The following is a 13,809-nucleotide window of genomic DNA, read 5'->3' on the forward strand; positions in this document are numbered from 1 at the left end:
CCAATTTTTGCTGGTTACTTAGAGATAAGAGTTTCAGGGACGTATCTTTATGGGCTGCCTTGAACCACAATCCGCAGCTCTCAAATTCTTGATTAGCTAGGATTAGATGTGAGCCACCAATGCCCAGCTACATTTTGCTTTAAAATCTATTTTGTCTCCAGGAAATGGAAACAAGAGGATTTTTTTCTTCATATGGAAAATCTATTTTGTCTGAAATTAAAACAGATATTCTAGCTTTCAAAGAAATGAAAGGTTTACCCCATACACCTTTGTTACTTCTCTTAGGCCTCTTTAAATTTATACAACTGTCTGTTTTTTTTTGGGGGGGGGTCAGTTGTGGGGCTTGAACCAGGGCCTGAGTGCTGTCCCTAAGTTCTTTTGCTCAAGACTAGCGCTCTACCACTTTGAGCCACAGCACCTTCTGTTTTTTTTTTTTCTTGGGAGGGGGGTCTGGTCGTGGGGCCTGAACTTTGGGCCTGGGCACTGTCCCTCAGCTCTTCAGCTCAAGGCTAGCGCTCTAACACACTTCTGGCTTTTTTCTTTTTGCTTATGTGGTGCTGAGGAATCGAACCCAGGGCCTCAGGCATGCAAGGCAAGCACTCTACCACTGAGCCACCTTCCCAGCCCACCTTCTGGTTTTTGAGTAGTTCATTGGAGATGAGTCTCTCAGAGACTTTCCTGCCCAGGATGGCTTGAAACCACAATCCTCAGATCTCAGCAGCTAGGATTATAGACGTGAGTCACCAGCACCCTGAGAGTTTAATTTCTTTTCTGAGGAAAAGCCATGGTTTTCCCCTCTATTTGTTTTTATTTTTTTAAACAGGTTTCTCATACTGGAGGTGTAGTTAGAGCACCTGCCTAGCAGATATAAGGCTTTGCAAAGAAATAAAACAAAAAACGAAAAACAAAAAAATTTCACATTTCCTATGATTTTAGGAGTGGACTTTATATTTTCTTGTAATTCTAAAAACTTTTTTTTTTTTTTTTTTTTAGTTGGTCGTGGGGCTTGAACTCGGCTTGGGCGCTGTCCCTCAGCTCTTCAGCTCAAGGTGAGCGTAGAGCCACTTGAGCCACAGCGCCACTTCCGATCTCCTAGTGGTTTTTATTGGAGATAAGACTCTCACGGACTTTCCTGCCCAGGCTGGCTTTGAACCGCGATCCTCAGATCTCAGCCTCCTGAGTAGCTAGGATAACAGGCGTGAGCCCCGGGTGCCCGGATCACCTTTTTTTTTTTTTTGTTTAACTCTGTAGCCTAGGCTGGTTTAAAACCCAATTTCCAGCCGGGCGCCGGTGGCTCACGCCTGTATTCCTAGCTACTCAGGAGGCTGAGATCTGAGGATCGCGGTTCAAAGCCAGCCCGGGCAGGAGAGACCATGAGACTCCTATCTCCAATAAACCACCAGAAAACCCGGAAGTGGCGCTGTAGCTCAAGTGGTAGAGCGCTCGCCTTGAGCTGAAGAGCTGAGGGACAGCGCCCAGGCCCAGAGTTCAAGCCCCACAACCGCCAAAAAACAAAAAAAAAACCAACCCCCCCCCCAATTTCCACTGCTTCCAACCCCCAAACACTATACGCATGTGTGTACCACCACCCCAGGTTCACTTCATGGTCTTTATTAATAACCCCGTTTTTTTTGTTGGTTTTTTTTTTTTGTTGCTGTTGTTGTTAATTGTGGGGCTTAAAATTGAGCCAGGGCGCTGTCCCTGAGCTCTTTTGCTCAAGGCTAGTGCTCTACCACTTTGAGCCAGTGAGCCGCTTCTAGCTTTCTGGTGGTCAATTGGAGATACGAGTCTCATGGCCTTTCCTGCCAGGGCTGGCTTTGAACCGGGATCCTAAGATCTCAGCCTCCTGAATTACGGAGATTCCAGGAGAGAGCCACTGGCACCTGGCACGTAGGATTTGTATTTCAATGGGAGCTGGAATCCATGCAAAGTGCGGTGGATCTAGGGGGGAAAAGGTAAAAATAATAATTGACAGTAGAGATTGTCAGCGAAGCCGTTATGCAAAGAACCTACAACTTGCCGGGCCTGAAGCGTCCTTTGGAATCATTCCCGGGTCTAAGAAGCGGGCTTCCAAGCTTGCCAGAAGGATGCGGCGCGCAGGTAGCCACCCGGCCACCAACCCCGGCGGCTGAGCGAGCGCTCCGACCTGGGGGCAGTGCGTCTGCGCAGAGGACGTGCGGAGGGGGTGGAGCCTGGGGCGGCCAAGGCGCCTGCGCAGACGGCGCGGCGAGGTGGGGGAGGGCGGTCCGTGTGTGTCTGTGTTGTTGTTCGGCGGCGGCGGCGGCAGCGGCAGCGGCGGCGGCGGTAAGATGGCTGCCCACGGGGGCTCCGCAGCGTCGTCGGCGCTGAAGGGGTTAATTCAGCAGTTCACCGCCATCACCGGTAAGAGACGCGGTTACCGGAAGATGGACAGTGGGGTCAGGGCTGGGTCGGCCGGGCTGTCCCGGCTTCCTCTTACCTTCACGCTTTCATCCCTCGGGCTTTCCCCACCGCTCCCGTCCTCCCTCCGGGGAGGAGGCGACGACGACGTCGGGGTCTGGGGTTCAGGCGGGAGGCAGCCCTCCCCGCCCCCGAGTCCCCTGGTTCCTCGTTCTCGGTCTCCTCGCAGTTTAGAGGCAGATCCCCCACGCCCCCTGCCAGCCCGGACCCGGGGATGGGCCGGGCCCGCCCGCTCCCGCCGGCCGGGGGGGACCCGGGGGCGGGAGGAGTGGGGGGCCGCACCCGGCCACCGCCCTCCTCCATCACCTTCTCTTCTCGCTGCAGCCCCCCGAGAAGCGGGTGTGCGTGTGAGCCCTCACCCCTCTTTCTTCCCCGGCCAGGTCAGCCCCCTCCCCCCGTCCCTGGCCTGCCCTTCTGCTTCCTGGGCCCCTCGGAGCCTCGGCGGGGGCCCTCGCGTGTCCGGGCTCTCCCGCTTTAACGGCGAGCCGGGTGGGTTGGGCAGCGCCTTTTGCACATCCCGGGGAGAGAGGAGGGGGGGGAGACGACAGATCTCGGAAAACGCGGGTGCCCAGGAGCACCGTAGGGGAGACGGAGGCTTTACGAGAAGAATGAAGGGGGAACCCCCAGGCTTGACGGGGAAAGGCCTAGAGGAAACCTGCCTGGCGTTTCCCACCTTCCCATAATAAAACCATCAAGACCGAGACCATGGCGCCCGAGCGTTCTGATCAAATAAGGATGGCGGTCGAAACTTCTCTGAGAGAAACCTGTTTCTGGGCATCGGTGGACCCCCCCCCCCCCAAATCTTAGGCCTGTGTTTTTCCATCTCTTTGGACCCCGGAGAAGGGCACACGCCGATCTTACCGCCTGGAGGAAAGGCCCTGAGCCATTGCTGTGAATGCGCTCGGTCTTGTTTCTCTCCGACGGCGCTGAACTTTTTTTGCATGAGTTATTAGAGGGCGGAGCAAATGATGAAGTTCTCTGGAGTGATTTGAGGGAAGAGTACTCCATGTGCCTGAGTGTAATTTTGCCGTTCTAATTTTGTCATGTTGAAAAAGAGGTCAGAAAGTTAGTTCCCTCTCCTTACTCTATACTTTTCCCTAGTAGTAGTAATTTGCAAGATGCAAAGAATATTTCCAGTGAATGTTTTATTTTAAAGAGTTTGACTGGAGCAAGAGCTGGTTGTAGTATTTTAACCAATATCTGATGTTTGCAAGCTACCCTTTTGTAATGAACGGTGGTTTTAGTTTTTGCTCCGAAGTGATGACTGGATAGATAGATGTTTGGTGCATTGATTGTAGTCTTCCCGCACAAAAATGTAAGTAAAATTTACAATAGAAATTAAGGTGACAGATAAAATGATAGTAAGCGTTGTAATTGTCCTTAACATGGATCGTATTTTCCAGTGTCTAAATCATTGTTATGGAAAATATTAGGAGGTTATTGTGTGTATAAGTTAATAAGTTTATATAGAAAAACCTTTTAGTCAGTGACACAAAGTAAATGTTGTTAAGCCTTTCTTTGAGTTGCTTATAATGCCACATAATTTCAGTTTCTATGCCAACTGCTACCCTTCATAAATTCACCTTATTCTAACCTCACATTATTTCCTCTTAATACAATGTGTTTTGGGCTCTTAGTTTTACACACCTGGAGTGTGAAGGGGTGCATAGATTTAGTTCGTTGCTTTAATTGTTTCTGTCTGTTGGTATAAGAGCTTGTTTCCTAGTCTGTCACTTGTATTACTGGATCATTATCCCTCAGTGGACAATGATGTTTAAACATCTATAGAAGAGAAAATTCCTTTGACTGTTCTTGATGTGCTATGAGTTTCCCCTACCCCTCTCTAAATACTCTCCTTTTTTGGGGGGGGGTTTCCGGTCGTGGGGCCTGAACTCTGGACCTGGGCGCTGTCCCTCAGCTCTTCAGCTCAAGGCTAGCCACAGCACCACTTCCGGCTTTTTTTTTCTTTTTGCTTATGTGGTACTGAGGAATCGAACCCAGGGCCTCACACATGCAAGCGCTCTACCACTGAGCCACCTTCCTAGCCCCTCCTTTTTTTTTTTTTTTTTTTTGTCGGTCGTGGGGCTTGAACTCTGGGCCTGAGCGCTGTCCCTCAGCTCTTCAGCTCAAGGCGAGCACTCTACCACTTGAGCTACGGCGCCACTTCCGGTTTTCTGGTGGTTTATTGGAGAAAGGAGTCTCACGGTCTCTCCTGCCCGGGCTGGCTTTGAACCGCGATCCTCAGATCTCAGCCTGCTGAGTAGCTAGGATTACAGGCGTGAGCCACCAGCGCCCGGCTCCTCCTTTTTTTTTTTTTGTCAGTTGTGGGGCTTGAACTCTGGGCCTGGACACTGTCCTTCCACTCTTCAGCTCCAGGCAAGTGCCTTTACCACTTGAGCCACAGTTCTGCTTCCATTTTTTTTTCTGCTTATGTGGTGCTGAGGAATCGAACCCAGGGCTTCATGCATGCAAGGCAAGCACTCTACCACTGAGCTAACTTCCCAGCCCCTATGGAGCTTTTTTGCTCACAGATAGCACTCTACCACTTGTGCCACAACTCCACTTCAGACTCTTTGGTAGGTAATTATAGATGAATCTCATGGGTTTTCCTGCTGCTGCTGGCTTTGAACCAGGATCCTCAGATCACAGCCTCCTGACTAGCCAGTACTGCAGGCATAGCCATCAGCACCTGGCTAAGTTTTTTTTATTTTTGTATGTGTGAGGTAAGGATTGAATCAGTGCCTCAAGAATGAATGCTAAACACATATGCGTTAAGCTCCGTCTATTGATAATTTTTTTTTTTTTTTTTGGCTCTGGGGCCTGAATCTGGGCCTGGCCACTGTCCCTCCGCTCTTTAGCTCAAGGCTAGCGCTCTATCTCTTGAGCCACAGCGCCACTTCCATCTTTTTCTGCTTATGTGGTGCTGAGGAATCGAACCCAGGGTCTCATGCATGCCAGGCAAGCACTCTACCACTGCCACCTTCCCAGCCCCTATTGATAATTTTTTAAATAGCATAGTATTTAACCATTAGACATACAGGATTAAGCTGGGCACTATGCTGTCAGCTGTAGTCTCAGTTGAGGTACATGGATTGCTTGAGCCTTGGAGTTCAAAGTCAACCTGGGCAACATAGTGGATTCTATCTAAAAAGAAAGGAAAGAGGAAGTGGCGCTGTAGCTCAAGTGGTAGAGCGCTCGCCTTGAGCTGAAGAGCTGAGGGACAGTGCCAAGGCCCAGAGTTCAAGCCCCACGACTGACCAAAAAAAAAAAAAAGGGCTGGGAAGGTGGCTCAGTGGTAGAGAGCTTGCCTTGCATGCCTGAGGCCCTGGGTTCGATTCCTCAGCACCACATAAGCAAAAAGAAAAAAGCCGGAAGTGGTGCTGTGGCTCAAGTGGTAGAGCGCTAGCCTTGAGCTGAAGAGCTGAGGGACAGCGCCCAGGCCCAGAGTTCAGGCCCCATGACCGGACCCAAAAAAAAAAAAAAAAACGAATGAATAAAAGAAAGATATGTGTTGGGTACTGGTTGCTCATGCCTGTAATCATAGCTACTTAGGAGACCTGAGGATCATGATTTGAAGCTAGCTTGAGCAAAAAAGTCTGTGAAACTCTTAATTTCCAATTAACCAACAAAAAGCTAGAAGTGGAGGTATGGTTCAAGTATGCAGAGTAGCAGCCTTCAGTGAAAAAGCTGAGGGACAAGCTGGGCGCCAGTAGCTCACACTTGTAATCCTAAACTCAGGAGGCTGAGATCTGAGGATCATGATTCAAAGCCAGCCCTGGCAGGAAAGTCCCTGAGACTCTTATCTCCAATTAACCACCAGAAAACTGGGAGTAGCGCTGTGGCCCAAGTGGTAGAGAGCTAGCTTTGAAATGCTCAGGACAGTGCCCAGTCCCAGAGTTGAAGCTCCAGGACCAACCAAAAAAAAAAAAAGAAATTTTAGCTGGCTGTGGTGGTGCACGCTGGTAATCAAGAAAGAAATTTGAGAGCCTGTGTATGGTGGTATACACCTGTTATTCTAGCTACAAAGGAGGGAGAGATGGAAGGATAGAGGTCCCTGGGTTTAAATGGAAGACCTTATCTAAAAAAAAAAAAAAATGACCTAAAGCAGAAAAGACTGGGAATATGACTCAAGAGTCATATTCGATCTTGCCTAGCAGGCTTGAGGCCCCAAGTTAAAACCCCAGGGCTCTCTCTCTTTCTCTCTCTCTCACACACACACACACTCTCTCTCTCTCTCTCTCTCTCTCTCTCACACACACACACACACACACGAAAGGAAAAGAAAAAGAGAACACACACACACGCGCGCACGCACACACACACGCGCGCGCACACACACACACACACACACACACACACACACACACACACACACACACACACACACACACACACACACACACACACACACACACACACACACACACGAGAAAGGAAAAGAAAAAGGCAGAGAAGCAGAGATGTGCCTGGGTGCTGTCTCTGAAGTTTTTTGCTTTACCACTTTGAGCCACAGCCCCACTCTGATTTTTATGTGGTTAGTTAGAGATGAGATTCTCATGGCCTTTCCTGCCCAGGCTAGCTTTGAATCCCAGTCCACATCAGCCTCCTGAGTGGCTGGGATTACAGGCATGAGCCACCAGCTCCCCACTGTGTGAGAAGCTTTATCTCCAATTAACTACCAAAACTGGAAGTAGAGCTGTGGCTTAAAGTGATAGAACACTAGCCTTGAAAAAAAGCTCAGGGACAGACCCTGAATTCAAGTCCCAGGACTAACACACTCAAAAAAAATGAGCCAGGCTGGGAAGGTGGCTCAGTGGTAGAGCACTTGCCTTGCATGCTTGAGGTCCTGGGTTCGATTCCTCAGCACCACATAAAGCAGAAAAAAAAGCCAGAAGTGGCACTGTGGCTCAAGTGGTAGAGTGCTAGCCTTGAGCTGAAGAGCTGAGGGACAGCACCCAGGCCCAGAGTTCAGGCCCCACGACTGGACCCCCCCGCCCCCCCCCCCCCCAAAAAAAAAAAAAAGATGAGCCTTACATTTTCTGTGGCATTTACCAATAGAAGAGAAAATAGAAACTTATTTATTTGGGGGTGCTGATATTTGAACTCAAGGCTTTTTACATTTAGCTAGACAAGCACTCTACCATTTAAGCCACACCCCTTTCAACCCTTTTTTGCTTTCATTATTTTTCAGATAAGGTCTCAAGTTTACATCCAGGCCATCATGGACTTTCATCCTATTTGAGTAGTTGAGATTAGAGATGAATGTTACTATGCCCAATTTTTTTTCTTGTAAATTGATTGGGATGAAATTCAAGAACTATTTTATCTAGGCTGGCTTATAACCTAGGCTTTTCCTCTGGAGTAGCTGGAATTAACTTCTGAGTAGCTGGGATTAAGAGCCTGAGCCACTCCATCTAGTTCAGAGAAGTTTTTGATAAATCCTGTTTCTCACTAAATAGAACAAGTATCTTCATAGTATGTATATTACATTATAATAAGTCTGAACTAAAGGCAGATTAAAAAAATTAAAAAGTAGCTCAGCACCAGTGGCTCATGACTGTAATCCTAGCTACTCAGGAGGCTGAGATCTGAAGATTGCAGTTCAAAGCCAGCCCAGACAGGAAAGTCAGTGAGATTCTTACCTCCAATAAACCACCAGAAAACTGGTAATGGCACTGTGGCTCAAGTGGTAGAGCAGTAGCCTTGAGCTGAAGAGCTGAGAGATAACACCCATTCCCAGAGTTCAAAACCCATGACTGACCAAAAAAAAAAAAAATTAAAAAGTATATGACAGCTGGGTGCCCAAGGCTCATGCCTATAATCCTAGCTACTCAGGAGGCTTAGATCTCAGGATCGAAGTTCAAAGCCTGCCCAGGCAGGAAAGTCCATGAGACTCTTACCACCAATTAACCACCAGAAAACTGGTAGTGGCTCAAGTGGTAGAATATTATCCTTGAGCACAAAGAGGCTCAGGGACAGTGTCCAGGCCCCGAGTTCAAGCCTCACAAGTGATCAAAAAAAGTATATGACAATACAGAATAATCATCTCTCACCATAGTAGTTAGTAGTATGTTTGTTTTGTTTTGTTTTGTAGGTTGTAGGGCCTGAACTCTGGGCCTGGGCACTGTCCCTTAGTTCTTCAGCTCAAGGCTAGAGCTCTACCACTTGAGCCATACTGCCATTTTTGGCTTTTCTGCTTACGTGGTGCTGAGGAATCAAACCCAGGGCCTCATGCATGCAAGGCAAGCGCTCTACCGAGCCACCTTCCCAGCCCAGTAGTATGTTTTTTACATGCTGTTGTCTAGTTGTTCCTATTTTTGCATTGTGGATCATGGTATACATAATATAGGATTGTGAAATTTTTACTTCATGTTACATCATGAACATTTTTTTCATGCTCATACTGTTTGACAAACAAATGGCAAGGGAATTGGTGGTCTTTGAAGTAATCATATTAAGGATCTACCTTTTACTATTGCTGCCTTCTGAGTTATCTAACAGTTATGTAAGAAAACCAGCGCTGTTAAATTATAGCTACACCATATTTTGCAGTGTTACTAATATTGACCTCCCATGATATTCATCATACATTAACATGTCAATTCTCAAAAATGTGAAGAAAGAATATATTACTAGACAGTTAAATAATTTATTAATTTATGTTTGTGCCTGTCCTGGGACTCAGACTGAGGTTCTGGGCCCCACTTCTGAGTTTTTTTTGCTCAAGGTTAGCACTCTACCACTTGAGCCACTAGCTTCTTTGGTGGTTAATTGGAAATAAGAGTCCCACAGACTTCCTTCCCAGGCTGGCTTTGAACTGTGATCCTCATGTCTCAACCCTTGGGTAGCTAGGATTACAGACGTGAGCCACTGGCATCTAGCTCTAGGTGAGCTGAGCACTGTGCCTGAGCTTCTTTTTGCTCAAGGCTAGCACTCTATCCCTTGAGCCACAGCACCACTTCTGGCTTTTTCTTCTTATGTGGTACCGAGGGCTTCATGCATACTAGTCAAGTACTCTACCACTAAGCCACATTCCTAGCCCTAGAGAGAATTTTTGTTGTTGTTGGTCATGAGTACTTGGGCCTGGGCACTATTCCTGAGCTTTTTTGCTCAAGGCTAGAGCTCTACCACTTTGAGCAACAGTGGCATTTCCAGTTTTCTGGTAGTTAATTGGAGCTGAGTCTCACAGACTTTCCTTCTCCAGGTTGGCTCTGAACTGAGATCCTCAGATCTTAGCCTCCTGAGTAGCTAGAATTTATAGGAGTGAGTCACTGGGACCCGACTTAGCAGTTTTTAAAAATTTTAATAATTTTTATTGTTGTTTTAGAGGGTTACCTTTACATATGTCAGGTGATATGTATATTTCTTTCCTTTTGCTTAGTATCAGCTGTTCCTCTCTCGTTTCTTCCCTCCCATCACAACCCTTGAGTTGTTTAGTTCACTTTCATCAATTAAGACAGCAATTAAAAAAGATGTTTGAACCAACCTGGGCTCTGGTGGCTTATGCCTATAAATAGTTGCTACTTGGGAGGCTAAGATCAGGAGAATTGTGGTTTTTAGGGCAGCCCAGGCAAACACATGAGACCCCTTCTCAGCTAATTGCTGGGTGTAGAATCATGCACCTGTCATCTCAACTATGTAGGAGGCTAAGATAACAATCATGGTTCCAGAGCAGCTTGGATAAAAATGTTCATGAGACCATCTCAGTGGAGGAAGTTGGCAGGAAGCATAAAATAGGACCTCAGACCAGGTGTGAGCCTGGGCAATAATTGAGATTCTATCTCAAAATAACCAGTGCAAAAAAAGTCAAGTTCAAATTTTGTACTAACAAAAGAAAACAAGATGTTTTCAACTATGGCACTTCTGGGCTGACATCCATATACATACAGAGTATACACGTATAGTAACAATTCATGAAGTGAAGGTTATATATTATGTATGGACACTGTGGAATGAGCAAAAAAGAAAGTGGCAATTAGAAAGTGAGTATATATATAGGAATAGAAAGTGGATACTGGTTATACTTGCATAGCATTTTATAGAGCTTTGTGCATAGTAGGTATTATATACTTCACCACCCTGTAGAATCTCACTTCAAAAGAGATTTTAATTTAATCTTTTTCTAAAATTTAACATTTATTATAAAATTGGAAATTTTGGTGTGTATGGTGTTTGGCCTTGTGGCCAGTTTCCATCCTTCTTGTAAAACACATTTGTCTTGGGAAGTATTAAAATGTGTTTGATGCTGAGGCGCCAGTGGCTCTCGCCTATAATCCTAGTTACTCAGCAGGATGAGATCTGAGGATCACAGCTCAAAGCTGCCTGGGCAGAAAAGTCCCTGTGAGACTTTTATCTCCAATATACTACTCAAAAGAGCCAGAAGTGGTGCTGTCTCAACTGGTAGAGACTCAGGGACAGCGCCCAGGCCCTGAGTACAAAGCCCCCCTCCCCAGAAAAAAGTGAGTTCCCTGTTAAAAGAAAACATCCCAAAGGTAATAATGAAAAATGTAAGGGAGATTGATTTTGCGTTGTAAATGAAATACTTTACTAAATTTAGTATTTATTGAAAACTACCATATTTAAGTCATAGTTCAGATCCTGAGGATATAATAGGAGCAGGGCATTGTGTTAGCTTCATAAAGCTTATAGGCTAATAGGAATATAGATATATAAATAGGTATTTGTGCATAGTATGTTCCCAGTACATATAAAAGGGAGATCAAGGAAAGCTTCCCAGAAGAAATAATTTTCTACTTAAAGCCTAGAAGAGAGAAGTTTCTGGTAGGAACATGTACAGAGACTTGGAGGAGAGGGACAGATGTACATTCAAAGATATGAGAAGAGATAATAGGTCTAGAAAATAATTGATAATTTCAAATGAATAAGGCATAAAACAAATAGAATACAATAAATGGAGCTGAAGAGATAAATGGATGCTAAATTAGGAAAGGTCTTATAAGCCAGTTTAAGAAATCTTGGCTTCATTCTTTTTTTTTTTTTTGTCGGTCATGGGGCTTGAACTCTGGGCCTGGGTGCTGTCTCTGAGCTCTTCAGCTCAAGGCTAGCGCTCTACCACTTGAACCATAGCCCCACTTCTGATTCCTGGTGGTTTATTGAGATAAGAGTCTCAGGGACTTTTTTTTTTTTTTTTTTTTGGTCGGTCCTTGGGCTTGAACTCTGGGCCTGGGCGCTATCCCTCAGCTCTTCAGCTCAAGGCGAGCGCTCTACCACTTGAGCTACAGCGCCACTTCCGGTTTTCTGGTGGTTTATTGGAGATAGGAGTCTCACCGTCTCTCCTGCCCGGGCTGGCTTTGAACCTTGATCCTCAGATCTCAGCCTCCTGAGTATCTAGGATTACAGGCGTGAGCCACCAGCGCCCGGCTCTCAGGGACTTTTGTGCCAGGCTGGCTTTGAACCACAATCCTCAGATCTTAGCCTCCTGAGTAGCTTACAGGCGTGAGTCACCTGCACCCAGCTTCATTCCGAGTATAGTAGAGAGTTATATAAAAACATTGGACTTTTTAAAGGACAGACATAGTGATACATGTCTGTAATCCCAGTTACTTTGGGAGATTGGAAGGATCGTGTTTCCAGGCCAGCTTAGAAAAAGATCCTATTTTTTTTTTGTCAGTCCTGGGGCTTGAACTCTTGGGTGCTGTCTCTCAGCTCTTCAGCTCAAGGCTAGCACTCTACCACTTAAGCCACAGCACCACTTCTGGTTTTCTAGTGGTTTATTGGAGGTAAGAGTCCCATGGACTTTCTTGCCGAGGCTGGCTTTAAACCTTGATCCTCATATCTCAGCATCTGAGTAGAATTACAGGTGTGAGCCACCAGCACACAGACTTTCCTGCCTAGGCTGGCTTTGAACTACAATCCTCAGATCTCAGCCTGATTAGCTAGGATTACAGGTGTGAGCCACTGGCACCTGGCAAGACCCCATCTTTTTTTTTTTTAATTAATTAATTTTATTATCTTTAGTTGTACAAAGAAGTTCTCATTCTACAAAACAGTATATGAGTACAAAGTGTCTGACAACATTATCACCCATCTCTCAACCCATCCTTTCTCTCACTTTTTTTTCCTTTTTTTTGGTTGATCATGGTGCTTGAACTCTGTCCCTGCGCTCTTCAGCTCAAGGCTAGCACTCTGCTGCTTGAGCCATAGCGCCACTTCCAGTTTTCTAGTGGTTTATTGGAGATAAGAGTTTCATGGACTTTCCTGCCTGGGCTGGCTTTGAATCGTGATCCTCAGATCTCAGCCTCCTGAGTAGCTAGGATTACAGGCGTGAGCCACCGGTGCCTGGCTCACTTTTTTTTCTTTAATTGAGATTAGGTGATTACATGAATTTTACATATTTCACAGTATTGTGGAATAGTGATACTTAGAGGCAAGACCCCATCTTAGCCAGTAAGCTTGGTGTGCTGGTGTGTTCCCAGCTAGACAGTGTAAGGTATATTAAATAGGTAGGTATATTAAATTAGGTAGCCGATGAAGACAGTACCACGTGGTATTCAGGCAGGAAAAGAAGTTTATTTACCGAACTGCTGCCCCTGCTGTGCTGCCCCTGCTGTGCATGGTGGAGAGGCAAGATCAAAAGGGGCAACCCTCCCCCTTTAGCCCCCAAGGATTTACCTAGGCCAGGGACAGGAAGAGGTGTGGCCAGGTGGGGGAAAGGAGTGGCCAAATTGGATCTGGATGTGACCTGAGGGCCTGGGACCCGCTTCTGGGAGGGGTGACCAGAGGCAGCCAGGATGTGACCTACCTGGTGATAGTTGACTGCTTCCAGGTGTGCCAGTTACCTGGGTAACACAGATACTGGGCAGAAACTTAGCCAAGCGGTTGGGAGGTGACTGCACTGGGCCTCCATAGCCTGGAGCAGACCTTACAGATAGGATTTTGATATGAAGACAATCTTAGGAGGAATCATAAGACCCTACCTGAGAAATAACTTAAACTGGGCTGGAGGAGTGGCTCAAGTGGTAGAGTGCCTGCCTAGCAAGCTCAAGTCCCTGAGTTGAAACACCAGTACTACCAAGAATAAAACTTTCTTTTCTTAAAATTTTTTTTCCCTCCCAAAGCAACAAAGACTGCTGAAAAAAATTTATATTGTTATTATAAAGGTGGTGTGCGGAGGAGTTACAGTTATATAAATCAGGTAAAGAGTACTTTTTTTGGGGGGGGGCAATGTCACCTCTCCCAGTTTTTTCCTCCCATCCCCACCCACAAGTTGTATAGTTCATTTTCCACATAGTTTCTAGTGAGTACAGCTGCTGCATTTGTTTACTCTCTGTTCCTCCATTTTTGTGTCTCCCCTTACACAACTTTTTTTTTTTTTTTTTTGTCGGTCATGGGGCTTGAACTCTGGGCTTG

The 13,809-nt window shown here is 46.3% G+C and overlaps 1 protein-coding gene across 1 annotated transcript in view; it reads left to right on the plus strand.

The window, feature by feature from the left end:
- The first annotated feature begins 2,239 nt into the window (after positions 1-2,239).
- Positions 2,240-13,809, plus strand: part of Ubxn7 (UBX domain protein 7) — a 77,733-nt gene continuing 66,163 nt past the window's right edge. Inside the window, exon 1 of the mRNA XM_070029946.1 lies at positions 2,240-2,382. Within this exon, the coding sequence (XP_069886047.1) occupies positions 2,310-2,382 (73 nt within the window). The 5' untranslated portion in view covers positions 2,240-2,309. The remainder of the gene's footprint in view (positions 2,383-13,809) is intronic.

Source organism: Dipodomys merriami, unplaced genomic scaffold, assembly GCF_024711535.1.
Source record: "Dipodomys merriami isolate MVZ:Mamm:240054 unplaced genomic scaffold, mDipMer1.0.p SCAF_2, whole genome shotgun sequence".
In the NCBI taxonomy this organism is placed as follows: Eukaryota; Metazoa; Chordata; class Mammalia; order Rodentia; family Heteromyidae; genus Dipodomys; species Dipodomys merriami.